The sequence below is a fragment of the Eschrichtius robustus genome, chromosome X (assembly GCF_028021215.1).
Source record: "Eschrichtius robustus isolate mEscRob2 chromosome X, mEscRob2.pri, whole genome shotgun sequence".
NCBI lineage: Eukaryota > Metazoa > Chordata > Mammalia > Artiodactyla > Eschrichtiidae > Eschrichtius > Eschrichtius robustus.
Genome location: NC_090845.1, coordinates 49,309,048 through 49,322,121, shown reverse-complemented (window position 1 = coordinate 49,322,121; position 13,074 = coordinate 49,309,048). Strand labels below are relative to the sequence as shown.

General features: G+C 38.8%; 1 protein-coding gene across 4 annotated transcripts in view; it reads left to right on the top strand.

Annotated features, from left to right (window-relative positions):
* Nucleotides 1-13,074, top strand: part of PHF8 (PHD finger protein 8) — an 85,983-nt gene that overhangs the window by 28,437 nt on the left and 44,472 nt on the right. For all 4 annotated transcript variants that reach the window (XM_068533862.1, XM_068533861.1, XM_068533859.1 and 1 more), the window contains exons 9-12: nt 7,779-7,866; nt 8,235-8,341; nt 9,562-9,653; nt 12,166-12,255. In XM_068533862.1, coding sequence (XP_068389963.1) covers nt 7,779-7,866; nt 8,235-8,341; nt 9,562-9,653; nt 12,166-12,255 — 377 coding nt within the window. The remainder of the gene's footprint in view (nt 1-7,778; nt 7,867-8,234; nt 8,342-9,561; nt 9,654-12,165; nt 12,256-13,074) is intronic.

Here is a 13,074-nt window from a genome sequence, read left to right as displayed (position 1 = left end):
AACAGGACTCTCAGCCCTGTGACTCTAGAGATAGTGACTGAGAGACTGGCATTGTAGACTATAAGTCAGAATGACCTGGGTGGGGGTAGGGTTTTTTTTTTCCCCGAAACAATAAATGCCTAGGCTTCACCCCTAGAATTATGAATTCGTTGGTCTGGGGTGGGATCTGAGTGTATTTATTTTGAAAAAGTCCCCATAGTTGTCTCAGTTTGGGGAAAGTTGACATCTTTAGTATGTTGAATCTTCCATGAACACATATGTCTTTCCATTGATTTAGATTTTTCTTGACTTTCTAATTTCTTAATTCCTTGATTTCAGACTTAGTGTTAAATTTTCTCAAAATGTTCAATAGAATTCTGTACGGCGGCCACATGGACTTGGAGATTTCCTTTTTGGAAAGTTTTTAATTAACATTCAATTTCTTTAAACCTGTATTAGGCTATTCAAATTATCTATTTCATATTGAGTGAATTGTAAGTTTGTGCTTTTCGAGCAATTGGTCCATCTTATCTAAGTTGTCAAGTTTATGTGTGTAGAGATAGTATTTCTTTATTATTCTTTTGATATCTTCCAAGTCTCTAGTGCTACCCTGTGTTTCATTCCTGATGTTAGTAATTTGTGCCTTCTCTTTTATTCTGTGTTAGTCTTAATGGAAGTTTGTCAATTTTGTTGAACTTTTTAAAGAATCACTTTTTGTTTCATTGATTTTCTCTGTTGTCTTTCTGTTTTCAATTTCATTGATTTCTGCTTTTATCTTTGTTTTTCCTTCTTTCTGCTTGCTTTGGGTTTATTTTGCTCTCCTTTTCCCAATCTTGAGACAAGAGCTTAGATTATTGATTTCAGACTTTTCTTCTTTTTTTTTTTAATAAATTTATTTTATTTATTTATTTTTGGCTGCATTGGGTCTTCGTTGCTGCACATGGGCTTTCTCTAGTTGCGGCGACTGGGGGCTACTCCATTGTGGTGCACAGGCTTCTCATCATGGTGGCTTCTCTTGTTGCGGAGCATGGGCTCTAGGTGCGTGGGCTTCAGTAGTTGTGGCACATGGGCCCAGTAGTTGTGGCTCGCGGGCTCTAGAGCACAGGCTCCATAGTAGTGGCGCACGGGCTTAGTTGCTCCGCGGTATGTGGGATCTTCCTGGACCAGGGCTCGAACCTGTGTCCCCTGCGTTGGCAGGTGGATTCTTAACTACTGCGCCACCAGGGAAGCCCTTTCTTCTTTTTTTTAATATAAGCATTTAGTGCTATAAATTCCCCCCTCAGCACTGATTTAGCTGTGTCACATATTTTGATATGTTGTATTTTCATTTTGTTAAATGTGCTTTTAAAAAAATTGAGATATAGTGCACATACCATAAAAATTACCATGTTAAAGGGTACAATTCAGTTTTTAAAAATATATTCATGAAGTTGTGCAAACATCACCACTATCTAATACCAGAAAGTTTTCGTCACTTCAAAAAGAAACCCTGTACCTATTAGCAATCACTCCCCGTTCCTTCTTCCCCCCCAGCCCCTGTCAACCACTTCTGTACTTTTCTCTGTGTATGAATTTGCCTTTTCTGAATATTTCATGTAAATGGAATCATGCAATATGTGGTCTTTTATGTCTGGCTTCTTTCACCCAACATAATATTTTCAAGGTTCATCCATGTTATCAGTACTTCATTCTTTAAATGGCTGAATAATAATTCCATTGTATGGATATACCATATTTTGTTTATCCATTCATCATTTTATAGACATTTGGGTTGTTTTCACTTTTTGCCTATTATGAATACTGTTGCTATGAACATTCATGTACAAGTTACTGTGTTAACATGTATTTTCAGTTCTCTTGGGTATATCTACCTAGGAGAGGAATTGCTGAGTCATATATATGGTCACTCTGTGTTTAACTTCTTGAGGAATTGCCAGACTGTTTTCTAAAGCAGCTGCATTTTACATTTCCACCAATGATTTGTGAGGGTCTCAATTTTTCCACATCCTCCCCAACACTTGTTTTTGCCTGTCTTTATGATTATAGCCATCCTAGTGGGTGTGAAGTTGTAGCTCATTGAGATTTTAATTTGTGCTTCTCTAATGGCTATTGATTTTGAACATCTTTCCATGCACTTATTGGATGTTTATATATCTTTTTTTGAAGAAATATCTATTCAAAACTTCTGCCCATTTTTATTTATTTATTTATTTATTTGATTGTGCCAGGTCTTAGTTGAGGCAGGCAGGCTCCTTAGTTGCAGCTCACCGGCTCCTTAGTTGCGGCACACGAGCTCCTTAGTTGTTGCATGCGAACTCTTAGTTGCGGCATGCATGTGACATCTAGTTCCCTGAGCAGGGATCGAACCCAGGCCCCCTGCATTGGGAGTGTGGAGTCTTTTTTTTTTTTTAACATCTTTATTGGAATATAATTGCTTTACAGTGGTGTGTTAGTTTCTGCTTTATAACAAATTGAATCAGTTATACATATACATATGTTCCCATATCTCTTCCCTCTTGCATCTCCCTCCCTCCCACCCTCCCTATCCCACCCCTCTAGGTGGTCACAAAGCACCGAGCTGATCTCCCTGTGCTATGCAGCTGCTTCCCACTAGCTATCTATTTTACATTTGGTAGTGTATATATGTCCATGCCACTCTCTCCCTTTGTCACAGCTTACCCTTCCCCCTCCCCATATCCTCAAGTCCATTCTCTAGTAGGTCTGTGTCTTTATTCCCATCTTACCACTAGGTTCTTCATGACCTTTTTTTTTTTCCCTTAGATTCCATATATATGTGTTAGCATACTGTATTTGTTTTTCTCTTTCTGACTTACTTCACTCTGTATGACAGACTCTAACTCCATCCACCTCACTACAAATAACTCAATTTCGTTTCTTCTTATGGCTGAGTAATATTCCATTGTATATATGTGCCACATCTTCTTTATCCATTCATTCGATGATGGACACTTAGGTGGCTTCCATGTCCTGGCTATTGTAAATAGAGCTGCAATGAACAGTTTGGTACATGACTCTTTTTGAATTATGGTTTTCTCAGGGTATATGCCCAGTAGTGGGATTGCTGGGTCGTATGGTAGTTCTATTTTTAGTGTTTTAAGGAACCTCCATACTGTTCTCCATAGTGGCTTTATCAATTTACATTCCCACCAACAGTGCAAGAGGGAGTGTGGAGTCTTATCCCCTGTGCCACCAGGGAAGTCCCTGCCCATTCTTTAATTAGGTGATTTGTCTTTCTATTGTTGAGTTGTAAGAATTCTTTATATATTTTGGTTTAGACCTTTATCAGATGTATGATTTGCAAATACTTTCTCTCATTCTGGGGGTTGTCTTTTCACTTTCTTGTTGTTCTGTGAAGCCCAAGAGTCCAGTTTATCTGTTTTTTTCTTTGCTTGTGCTTTTGGTGTCATATCTAAGAAACCATTGCCTAATTCAAGGTCATGAAGATTAACACCTGTGTTTTCTTCTGAGTTTTCTTTTTAGTTCTTACATTTATATCTTTCATCCATTTCAAGTTAATTTTTGTATATGGTGTGAGATATGGGTCCAGTTTCATTCTTTTGCATGTGGATGTCCAGATGTCCCAGAACAATTTGAAAAGACCATTCTTTCCCCCATTGAATTGTCTTGACACCTTTGTCAAAAATCAGTTGACCATAGGCCATGTATTGGTTTATTTCTGGACTTTGAATTCTATTCCCTTGATCTGTATGTCTGTCTTTATGACAGTATCACACTGTCTCAGTTATTGTACACTTGTAGTAAGTTTTGAAATTGGGAAGTGTCAGCCTTCCTGGGCCCCTTGAATTTCCATATGAATTTTTCAGCTTCAGGTTTTATATAGATTTTTTCTAGTGTTTGCTCTAGTTTTATGTATATATGTATACATATATAGATATATATGTATATGTACATATACATAGACATATACACATATATCTATGTATATGTACATATGTAGATAATATGTATATGTATATATGTATATATGTACATACATATCTATATGTGTATATTTATATGTACATATATATCTGTCTTTCGACAGTCTACTGTTGTTGACATTTTACCAGTTTGAAGAAAGAGTTGAAACCTTACCTCTTTTCACATCTCTTTACCCTTACCATATGTAATGTATTTGTCTTAAATATTTCCTCTGCATACATTAGAGCCATATCACATAGTGTTTTAATTTTTGTTTCAGCTGTCAAGCATAATTTAGAGTACCCAAGAGCAGGAAAGTCTATTGTATTTACCTGTATTTTTACTCTTCCATTGTTCTTCCTTCCTGGTGTTCCAAGATTCCTTCTCTTATCATTTCCTCTCTGTTTAGAGTTTCAGGATAGGTCTGCTGGCAACAGATTCTCTTAGTTTTCCTTCATCTGTAAATGTCTTGATTTCCCTTTCACTCCTGAAGGATATTTTTGCTGGGTATAGAAATCTGGGTTGATATTTTCTGTCAGCACTTGAATGTTGTGCTGCTTCCTTCTGGCTTCTGTGGTTTCTGATAAGATTTTGGCTACCCTTTAAATTGTTTTTTTCCCTGTATGTGTCACTTCTTGCTACTTCCAATATTTTTTTTTTATTTAGTTTTTTAGCAATTTGACTAGAATGTGTCTTGGTGTGGATTTCTTTGGGTTTATACTGTATGTGTTCATCGAGCTTCTTGAATGTGTAGGTTTATGTCTTTTGCCATATTAGTGAAATTTTTAGGCATTATTTCTTCAAATACTTTTTCATTCCCACACTCTAACTTTTCTTCTGGGTCTTTGATTATACAAATGTAACACATTTTGCTGTAGTCCCACAGGTTCCTGAGGGTTTTTTTTTCTGTCCCATTGCATGATTCTTTATTTTTTTTGTCTATTTTAATTTTTACTGGCATATAGTTGATTTACAGTGATTCAGGTGTACAGCAAAAAGAGACTCAGTTATATATATAGTATCTATCTTTTTTCAGATTATTTTCTATTATAGGTTATTACAAGATATTGAATATAGTTCCCTGTGCTATACAGTAGGTCCTTGTTGGGTTCCTGAGTTTATTTTTCTCTCAGTCTATTTCTTCTCTCTTGTTCATATTGGGTGCTTTCTATTGTTCTGTTTTCAAATTCTCTGATTCTTTTCTCCATTGTCTCCATTCTTCTGTTGAGTCCATTGTTTCACTATATATTTCAGATGTAGTATATTTTAGTTCTATAATTTGTACTTGTTTCTTATTTATAGCTTCTCTTTCTTTCTACTTCTTTTGTTTGTTTGTTTCCAGCGTGCTTGTTATTGTTCGTTGAAGCATTTTTATGATGACTCCTTTAAAATTCGTGTCATATAATTCTAACATCTTTGTCTAACATTATATTGTATAATTCTGGATTTTCTTTTCTGTTACTCAGATCTGTTTGTCTATTCATATATCAATATCATATTGATTTGATTACATTGGTTTTATAGAATGTTTAATATATGATGAGGCAAGTCATGCCCCCCTCCTCCTACCCCCATACCCATCTGCTTTTCTCTTTTATAGTTTTCTATTCCCATGCATTTATTCACCCATCTTTGAATTCTTTGCTGGGTCTCACATGATGTTTTTTTTTGTACACTGGGCACTTGGTAACTGGTGAATTGAATTTGTCTACCAGAGATTTGAGTTGGATTCATTTGCATCTTGGTAGAAATTCCCACAAACTGGGTGCAATCTACTTAGTTCCACAAGCATTTCATGTCTACTCTCTGCCCCAACATTGGGCTAGGTGCTAGAGATAAAAGATGGATAGGCCATTTCAGTATAATGTTCTAATAGACACAGTATTCACCAGAAGTTTTGGGAGCACAGAGAAGAGCACTTAGTCTGGCCAGAGGTTTGTGAAAATCTTCTCAGAAGAGTGACACCTGAAGAGTAAATAGAGACTGACCAAGGAAAGAAAGGCAGGAAAGCCCTCTCAGATGAAGGGAAAGGCATAAGCAAAGCAAAGATGTGTGAAGCAGCTTATGGATACTGGAGCCTAAAGACCAAGGGCTGGGAGCAGATGAAGCTGAAAAGGTTGGCAGGCTGAACTTACTTCAGAGGCAACTGGGGACTGTTGAAGATTTATTTGTTTATTTAATTTCTAATGAAATATTTCAGATGTAGCAAAAGATATAGAGAATAATATAATGAACATTTATGTGTTTATAACTCAACTAAAAATATAACATATTATAAACATATTTGAAGCCTTGTATATACCTCTCCTCAATTACATTCCCATTCTGCCCTCTCAGAGCTAGCTGTTGTCCTGAAGTTGATGATATCATTCTCATGCATTTTTATCCCTTTATTACATAGGTATGCCTTAGTAAGCAGTATATAGTATTGTTTTACATGTTTTTGAATGTTATATAAATGGAATCATATTAGATGTATTTTTCTCAACTTTTTTCTCTGAACATTATGATTGTGAGATCCATGTTGATACATGTGGCTACTGTTCATTCATTTCACTTGCTTTCTAGTATTCCATTGCATGAGTATACAGCAGTTTATCTATTCTTCTGTGGATGTACATTTCATTGAAGAGTTTCAAGCAGGAGGTGACATGGGCAGATTTGCATTTCAGATATATCACTTAGGGTTGAGATGTGGAGGATAGACTTCAGAGGTTGAGATTGGTGTGGAGCAGTGGTTTACAAACACTTTGGACTCTGGACCTCTTTATACCCTTAAATATTATTGAGGACCCCAAAGAGCTTTTATTTATGTGGTTTATATTTATTAATATTTACCATATTATAAATTAAAACTGAGAATTTAAAAATATTTATTAGTTCATTGAGGAAAAAACAAGAATAAACCCATTACATGTTAGCATAAGTAACAATTTTTATGAAAAATAACTATTTTCAAACTAAAAAAATTTAGTGAAAAGATTGACATTTACATTTCTGCAAATCTTTTTAATATTTGGTTTAGCAGAAAACTTCTGTGTCCTCAAATCTGCTTCTGTGTGTTGTGATATCATGTCATGTACCCCTTGAAAAACTCCACTGTATACTGAGGGTTAAAAAGACAAATAACATCTTAGTATTATCATGAACATAGTTTTGACCATGCGTATGCTCTGAAAGAGTCTCAAGGAGCCCCAGGATTCCCTGGATCACACCTTAAAGAACCACTGGTGTTAGAGGAGCCAGTTTGTAGGCTGTTGCAAATAGCGTAGGTGAGCGATAATGATGGATCTGAACCAAGCCATTAGTAGGATGGATGGATGAAGAAGGGGAGATGAATATGAGAGAGATATAAGAAGAAAAATTAGAAGGTCCCAGAAGGCAGTATAGGGTCAAGGGCAAGGAAAATAATTTAGTTTCAACTAGGTACATCCTTCACAACCAACCTGTGAAGTAGATATTTAGCTATAGAAAATGGCAAGATTTGAACCCAGGTCTGTCTAACACAAAAGCTCTTTGTTTTACCTAGCGCAGAGTTAGAAGGGGTAGTCATGGCAAGGAGGTGATGCCTTTCTTAGCAATAAGAGAGAGGATGGGTGAGGCAACGAAGAGATTTTGAAGTGCAGAAGAGGGAAGTAGAAGGAGTTTATTAACCCCATAGGTTGGTCCAGTTCAGGGTTATAATGATGGCAGACTTGGCTAGGATGGGTGTTGGGAGAGTGGAGGAAGCTAGAATGTTCTGAATTACTGCCAGGCTGTCTGGTCTAAGGAGTTGTGTTTGAGCTGAGTGGGCAGTGGTGATGTCCAAAGAAGAAAGGCGCTCTGCCAGCTATGTTTTTTGCCTTGTTACACTGCAGGATGGATCCATGCTGTGCTGACCCCCGTGGACTGCCTTGCCTTTGGAGGGAACTTCTTACACAGCCTTAACATTGAAATGCAGCTCAAGTGAGTCCTGAAGCTCTGGTGATCCCGAGTTGGCCATTCCCATCCGCTAGAGTCCTTGAGTTCTCCGCTATTGTGAGGAGTGCAGCATAGAAGGAGGCAAGATGATCAGAAAGGAATGGATACTGGTTTCTGATGATGTTCAGTCTGATGATGAATACCTCTTCCTCACTTAGTAGTTCTATGAATTTTGTCAAGTCACATAACCTTTGAGCCCAAGTTTCCTAACCCATAAAGTAAGGTCTTAGAGGGTAGTTGTGAGGATTAGAGATAATGGATACAGAGCATCCAGAGCAATACCTGATACATAGTAGGTGCCCAGTAAATAGGGTCCTTGTTATCATTGTTATTGTTGTGCCTACTTCCTCCAGAGCCTATGAGATTGAGAAGCGGTTGAGCACAGCAGACCTCTTCAAGTTCCCCAACTTTGAGACCATCTGTTGGTATGTGGGAAAGCATATCCTGGACATTTTTCGAGGTATGGAGCCCTTTGCCAACTGTCCTTTCTGCCCTGCTGCCCTGACCATGTCCATCACCTCAAATCAAGATACAGTACCCATCACCACAAAGATCTCTGTAGTGTTACCCCTTTATAACCTCACCCACTCTCTCCCCCTGAACTATCCATAACTTCAGGAAACCACTGATCTCTTTTTCATCTCTATAATTTTGTCATTTCAAGAATGCTATAAAAATGGAATCAAAGGATGCGATCTTTTGAAATTGGCTTTTTTACTAATTGTAATGTAGGGTAGGGCATGGATTTTAACTTTTTTATTTAGCAAAGGGGACTGAGAAAATTGGATCACAGTGAAATTATTCCGATTTCCTGCCAATTAAAATAAGAAACTCAATTGGTATATTGTCAGAGTTCCCTGGACGTGCTTCCCCTGGGGACAAGGCCCAGTCCTGACTACCCATCATTGGTTTGGTTCCTGGGTATCAGCCCAGATAGAAGCCAACCTGCTGGGTTTCCTCTTTCCTGGTCTGCTTGGAAATAGAGTGGCTCCCTTACTCAGACCTGAGATCCTTCAAGGTGACTTGGCCAGGAAGAGTTACAAAGAACCTCAGAGGCCAATGAGTACAGTCTCTTATGCAGTACCTCAAGCCCTTATTCTGCCACCTAGACAGACCGTCACTTGAGTGTTCATTCAGAGGCTGGATGACTAACTGCTTATTATTTTCTGTTCTGAACAGCTTAGTTCAGTAGAAAATTCTTTATTGAGCCTAAATCTGGATGTTTGTTATAACCTCCTCCTGGAGTAACTCAGAACAAGGCATTAATGGCTCTTCAGATCTGTGTAGGTGGCAGTCGTCCTCCTGAGTGTTCACATTTTGAAACCCAAGAGGCAGAGTAGTGTAGAAGGAGCACAGGCCTCAGATTTAGACAGATGAGGTTTCAGTCTTGGCTTTGGCACTTACCAGGTGTGGCCTTTGGTTGTCTCTTTGCCTCTCTGAGCCTCATTTCCTGAACTATAAAATGAAGATAATGATATCTGGCTTATAGGGTTGGGTATAGGATTAAATGAGATAGTAGACGTCAAGGTAGTCATAAAATGAACACCATTATAAGAACTGAGATCTGGAGTTGTGCTCAGAACCTTGAGCATTTTCTCTGGTTGCCTGAAAAAAAATAACAAGTCCATCACTTCCCTGCATGGCTTCTTTGACACTCTACCTTCCTCTTTCCCCCTTTAGGTTTGCGAGAAAACAGGAGACACCCTGCCTCCTACCTGGTCCATGGTGGTAAAGCCCTGAACTTGGCCTTTAGAGCCTGGACAAGGAAAGAAGTAAATATACTTATTTCTCTACCTACTTTAGAGGTCTACTCTCAGCAGGGACTGGCTTTGGGAAGATCCTCTGGGGACGTGGAGGAAACTAGGGAGGTTCGTGGGCTCCTAGGATTAGAGTAGAGGACTGGGCTAGGACTCCTTGGATTATATTTTTAAACCTTTCTTTCTGATTATAAAAAGTAATACATGCTTACTGTCGAGAATTAGAAAAATACAGAAGAGTGTAAAGAAGGAAAAACTTCACCTGTAATTTTAACTCAGAGGGAATAAACATTAACATTTGGGTATACTTTCTTTTGTTTTTTTAATATTCATTTTTAAAACATGATTGCTCTCACCCTGTACATATAATTTTGTATCTGAATTGGTTGGCTTATCTTAATTTTTCTGTGTCACCAGAGTTCTCCACAAACATTAATAGTTACGTGATATTCTTTTGCAGGGATGTACCATCCTTACCTAACCACTTGTTTATTGTTGCTTATTTATTTATTTGGGGGATAGTTCTAGAAAATCATGCAGTAAATAGCTGTTTGCATCAGGCTTTGTTCCTCATCTCTTGATTGTTTCTTCAGGATAGATTCTTAGAAGAGCGATCACTAGATCAAAGTATGTGAAAAAATGTAAGACTCTTGATGCATACTGCCAAAATGGCTTTTTAGGAATATACCAATATCCATCTATCCAATTGAATACTAAACAGCCTATAAAAGAGATTAAGAAAGCTCTCTATGTACTGATTTGGAAAGATCTCCAGAATTTATCATGTATTAGTGTAGAACTGTGTGTATAGTGTGCTACCTTATGTGTAAAAGGGGGGAAAAGAAGAATTATATTTGTATGTGCTTGTATTTGACTGAAGACACAATCTGGAAGGATGCAGAAGAAACTAATAAAAGTGGTTACCTGTTGGAGTGGGCTAGGGGAGCTGATGGCAGGGTCAGATATATACTGAGGCTTTTCAATATATATCTTTTTATATTGTTTGATTTTTGAACTACGTGAATGGATTACCTACTCAAAATGTTGAATTTATTTAAAAACCAATTTTAAGAAATACAAAAATAGGAAATATCAATATATTCTTTTATGCTTCTGATACTCTTTGTAGATTCCTTCCCCTGCATACAGTAGCCTGAGGAAACTTTTCAGCCACTGCAGGCTTAAATGTGCACAATCTCCCCATTTCCTGTTGACAGCCTTCCCCCCAGGTATCCTTGGACTTCATGTTTTGGGCCTTCTCTTGCTCCCTGGACTCAACTACACCTGGGCCTTAGCCTTCGATTCTGTTTTGCCACATCCCTCAGGTGTGGCTACCTTGGGTTTCATCTCTGACTCTGCATCCCCACCTGACCCTCCCACGAAGTGAACTTCAGAGTGACTCTGTCCCAGGAACACCAAAAGGGAGGGAGGTGGGTAGGTCCTAAGCACTCATGTCCTGAGCCAGGATGGCCTCAGGGACCAAGGGATGGCCCCAAACAGTGTGACCAAAGGGAGCTGGAAGAGAGTAGGACACAGAACTGAGGAGCCCACACTCATGGAAGAAGTCTTTTGTGAAGTGCAGACAACTTCTCTTTTGTGAAGAGAAGCAGTTGCTCCTTCACCCTTCCAGAGCCCCTGGGCTGGGAAGAGGGAGCTGTCAAGGTTATCCAGCTGGGTCACATGGGTTCTCAGTCCCCATCACTGGCCAGCCACCAAAATAAATTCCAGATGGATTAAAAGAGTTAAAGGAATCAAACCATGGGAAGCAAGGAGGAAATGCTGAGGAATTTTTATCAGTCCTCTGGATACAGAATTCAAGTCAAAACTGGTGGAAGAAGTCACAGAGGAAAAGTTTGAGCTGTCTGCATAAAGATGTATTGATAAATAAGATTGCAAATGAATTAAAAGAGAGACAATCAACAGGTCTCTCCCTGGGTTGCTGTTGGGCTAGCTGTGGGCTCGTAGCTGCTCAACATTGAGTTCTGTCCTCAGAAGTGGAGAGGCTGGGTTGTCCCCAGGTATCTTGCTGAGGTTCTTGACTTGCTGAGGGGTGTGGTTCAAGTCACAACTAAGTTCCTCACACCTCTTGACACTGTCCTTTATTTTATCAGATATATGTTTTGCAAATATTTCCTCCCAGTCAGTGGTTTGTCTTAACAGTGTTTTTCTAAGAGAAGTTTTTATTTTTTAATAAGTCTAATTTATCAGTTTTTTCCTTTATGGTTCATACTTTTTATGTCCTAAGAAATCTGTGCCTAACCCAAGGTCCCAACGATTTTCTCCTCTGTTTCCTTCTAAAAGGTTTATAGTTTTAGATTTGACATTTAGGTCTGTGATCCATTTTGAGTCTCTGTGTGTGTCTGGTGCAAGATATGGAATGAAGTTCTTTTGCATATGGATATCTGATCAGTCTAGTACCATTTGTTAAAGAGACTACACTTTCTCCATTGAATTGCCTTGGTAACTTTGTTGAAAATCAGTTGTTCATTTATGTGTGGATCTATTCCTCATGCCTTTTGTTTGACAGGCTCTGCCAGACCACGAGGATGAGATCCCGGAAACAGTGCGGACCGTACAGCTCATTAAAGATCTGGCTAGGGAGATTCGCCTGGTGGAAGTAAGAAGCATGGGAGCAGGGGAGGCGTTTGGGAAGGGCTCAAGGCTCAAGTGGCAGGTCAGGCTTTTGCAGTTGGCATGAGGGCTCAGGGGAAGGATTGGGAAGACCCCACCAAGGACCCTATTCATTCATTCATTTATTCATTCATTCAGATAATTATTATGTGCCTCAAGTGTGCCACATGTTGGGCTAGGTGCTTAGGATACATAAATAATACAGTGCCTGCCCACAAAGAACTCACAATCTAGTAGAGGAACCTGGGCAAAGTTAACCTGTCTGAGCCTCAGTTTCCTCATGTCTAAAGTGGGGATAACTAATAACTACTGAGGGATTATTAAGAGGATTGAGTAAGATAATACAGGTTGAGCACTAAATATAGGGCTTGGCACACAGTAGGTGCTCAGTAAATTCTGCTGGTGGGTCATGGTGGTCGTGGGTGGCAGAGGTCATAGTAGTAGTAGTTGTTGTTATTAATATTTTGACTCAGTCTCTACATTCTACAAAATGACAGTTCTCCCGGGTTGAAGATGATTACAAAGCCATGTTTCAACAGGTGGCATATACCACGAGACAGTAAGGTGCAGTGGTAAGAGACTCAGAGAAACTTGGGTTCTGGTTCCTGCTCTGTCATTTGCAAGCCTTTCAGAGCCTCAGTATCCTTATCTGTAAAGTGGGGATAACACCACCTTTTCAGAGTTTTGTTATGATTAAGAGCTAATGTATATAGAGCCCCTCGCACAGTGCCTGGCAGAGTAAGTACTCAATAAATGTGAGCCATTGTTATTAATAGACTGCAGCAAAGAGAGAACTCAGTGTGGG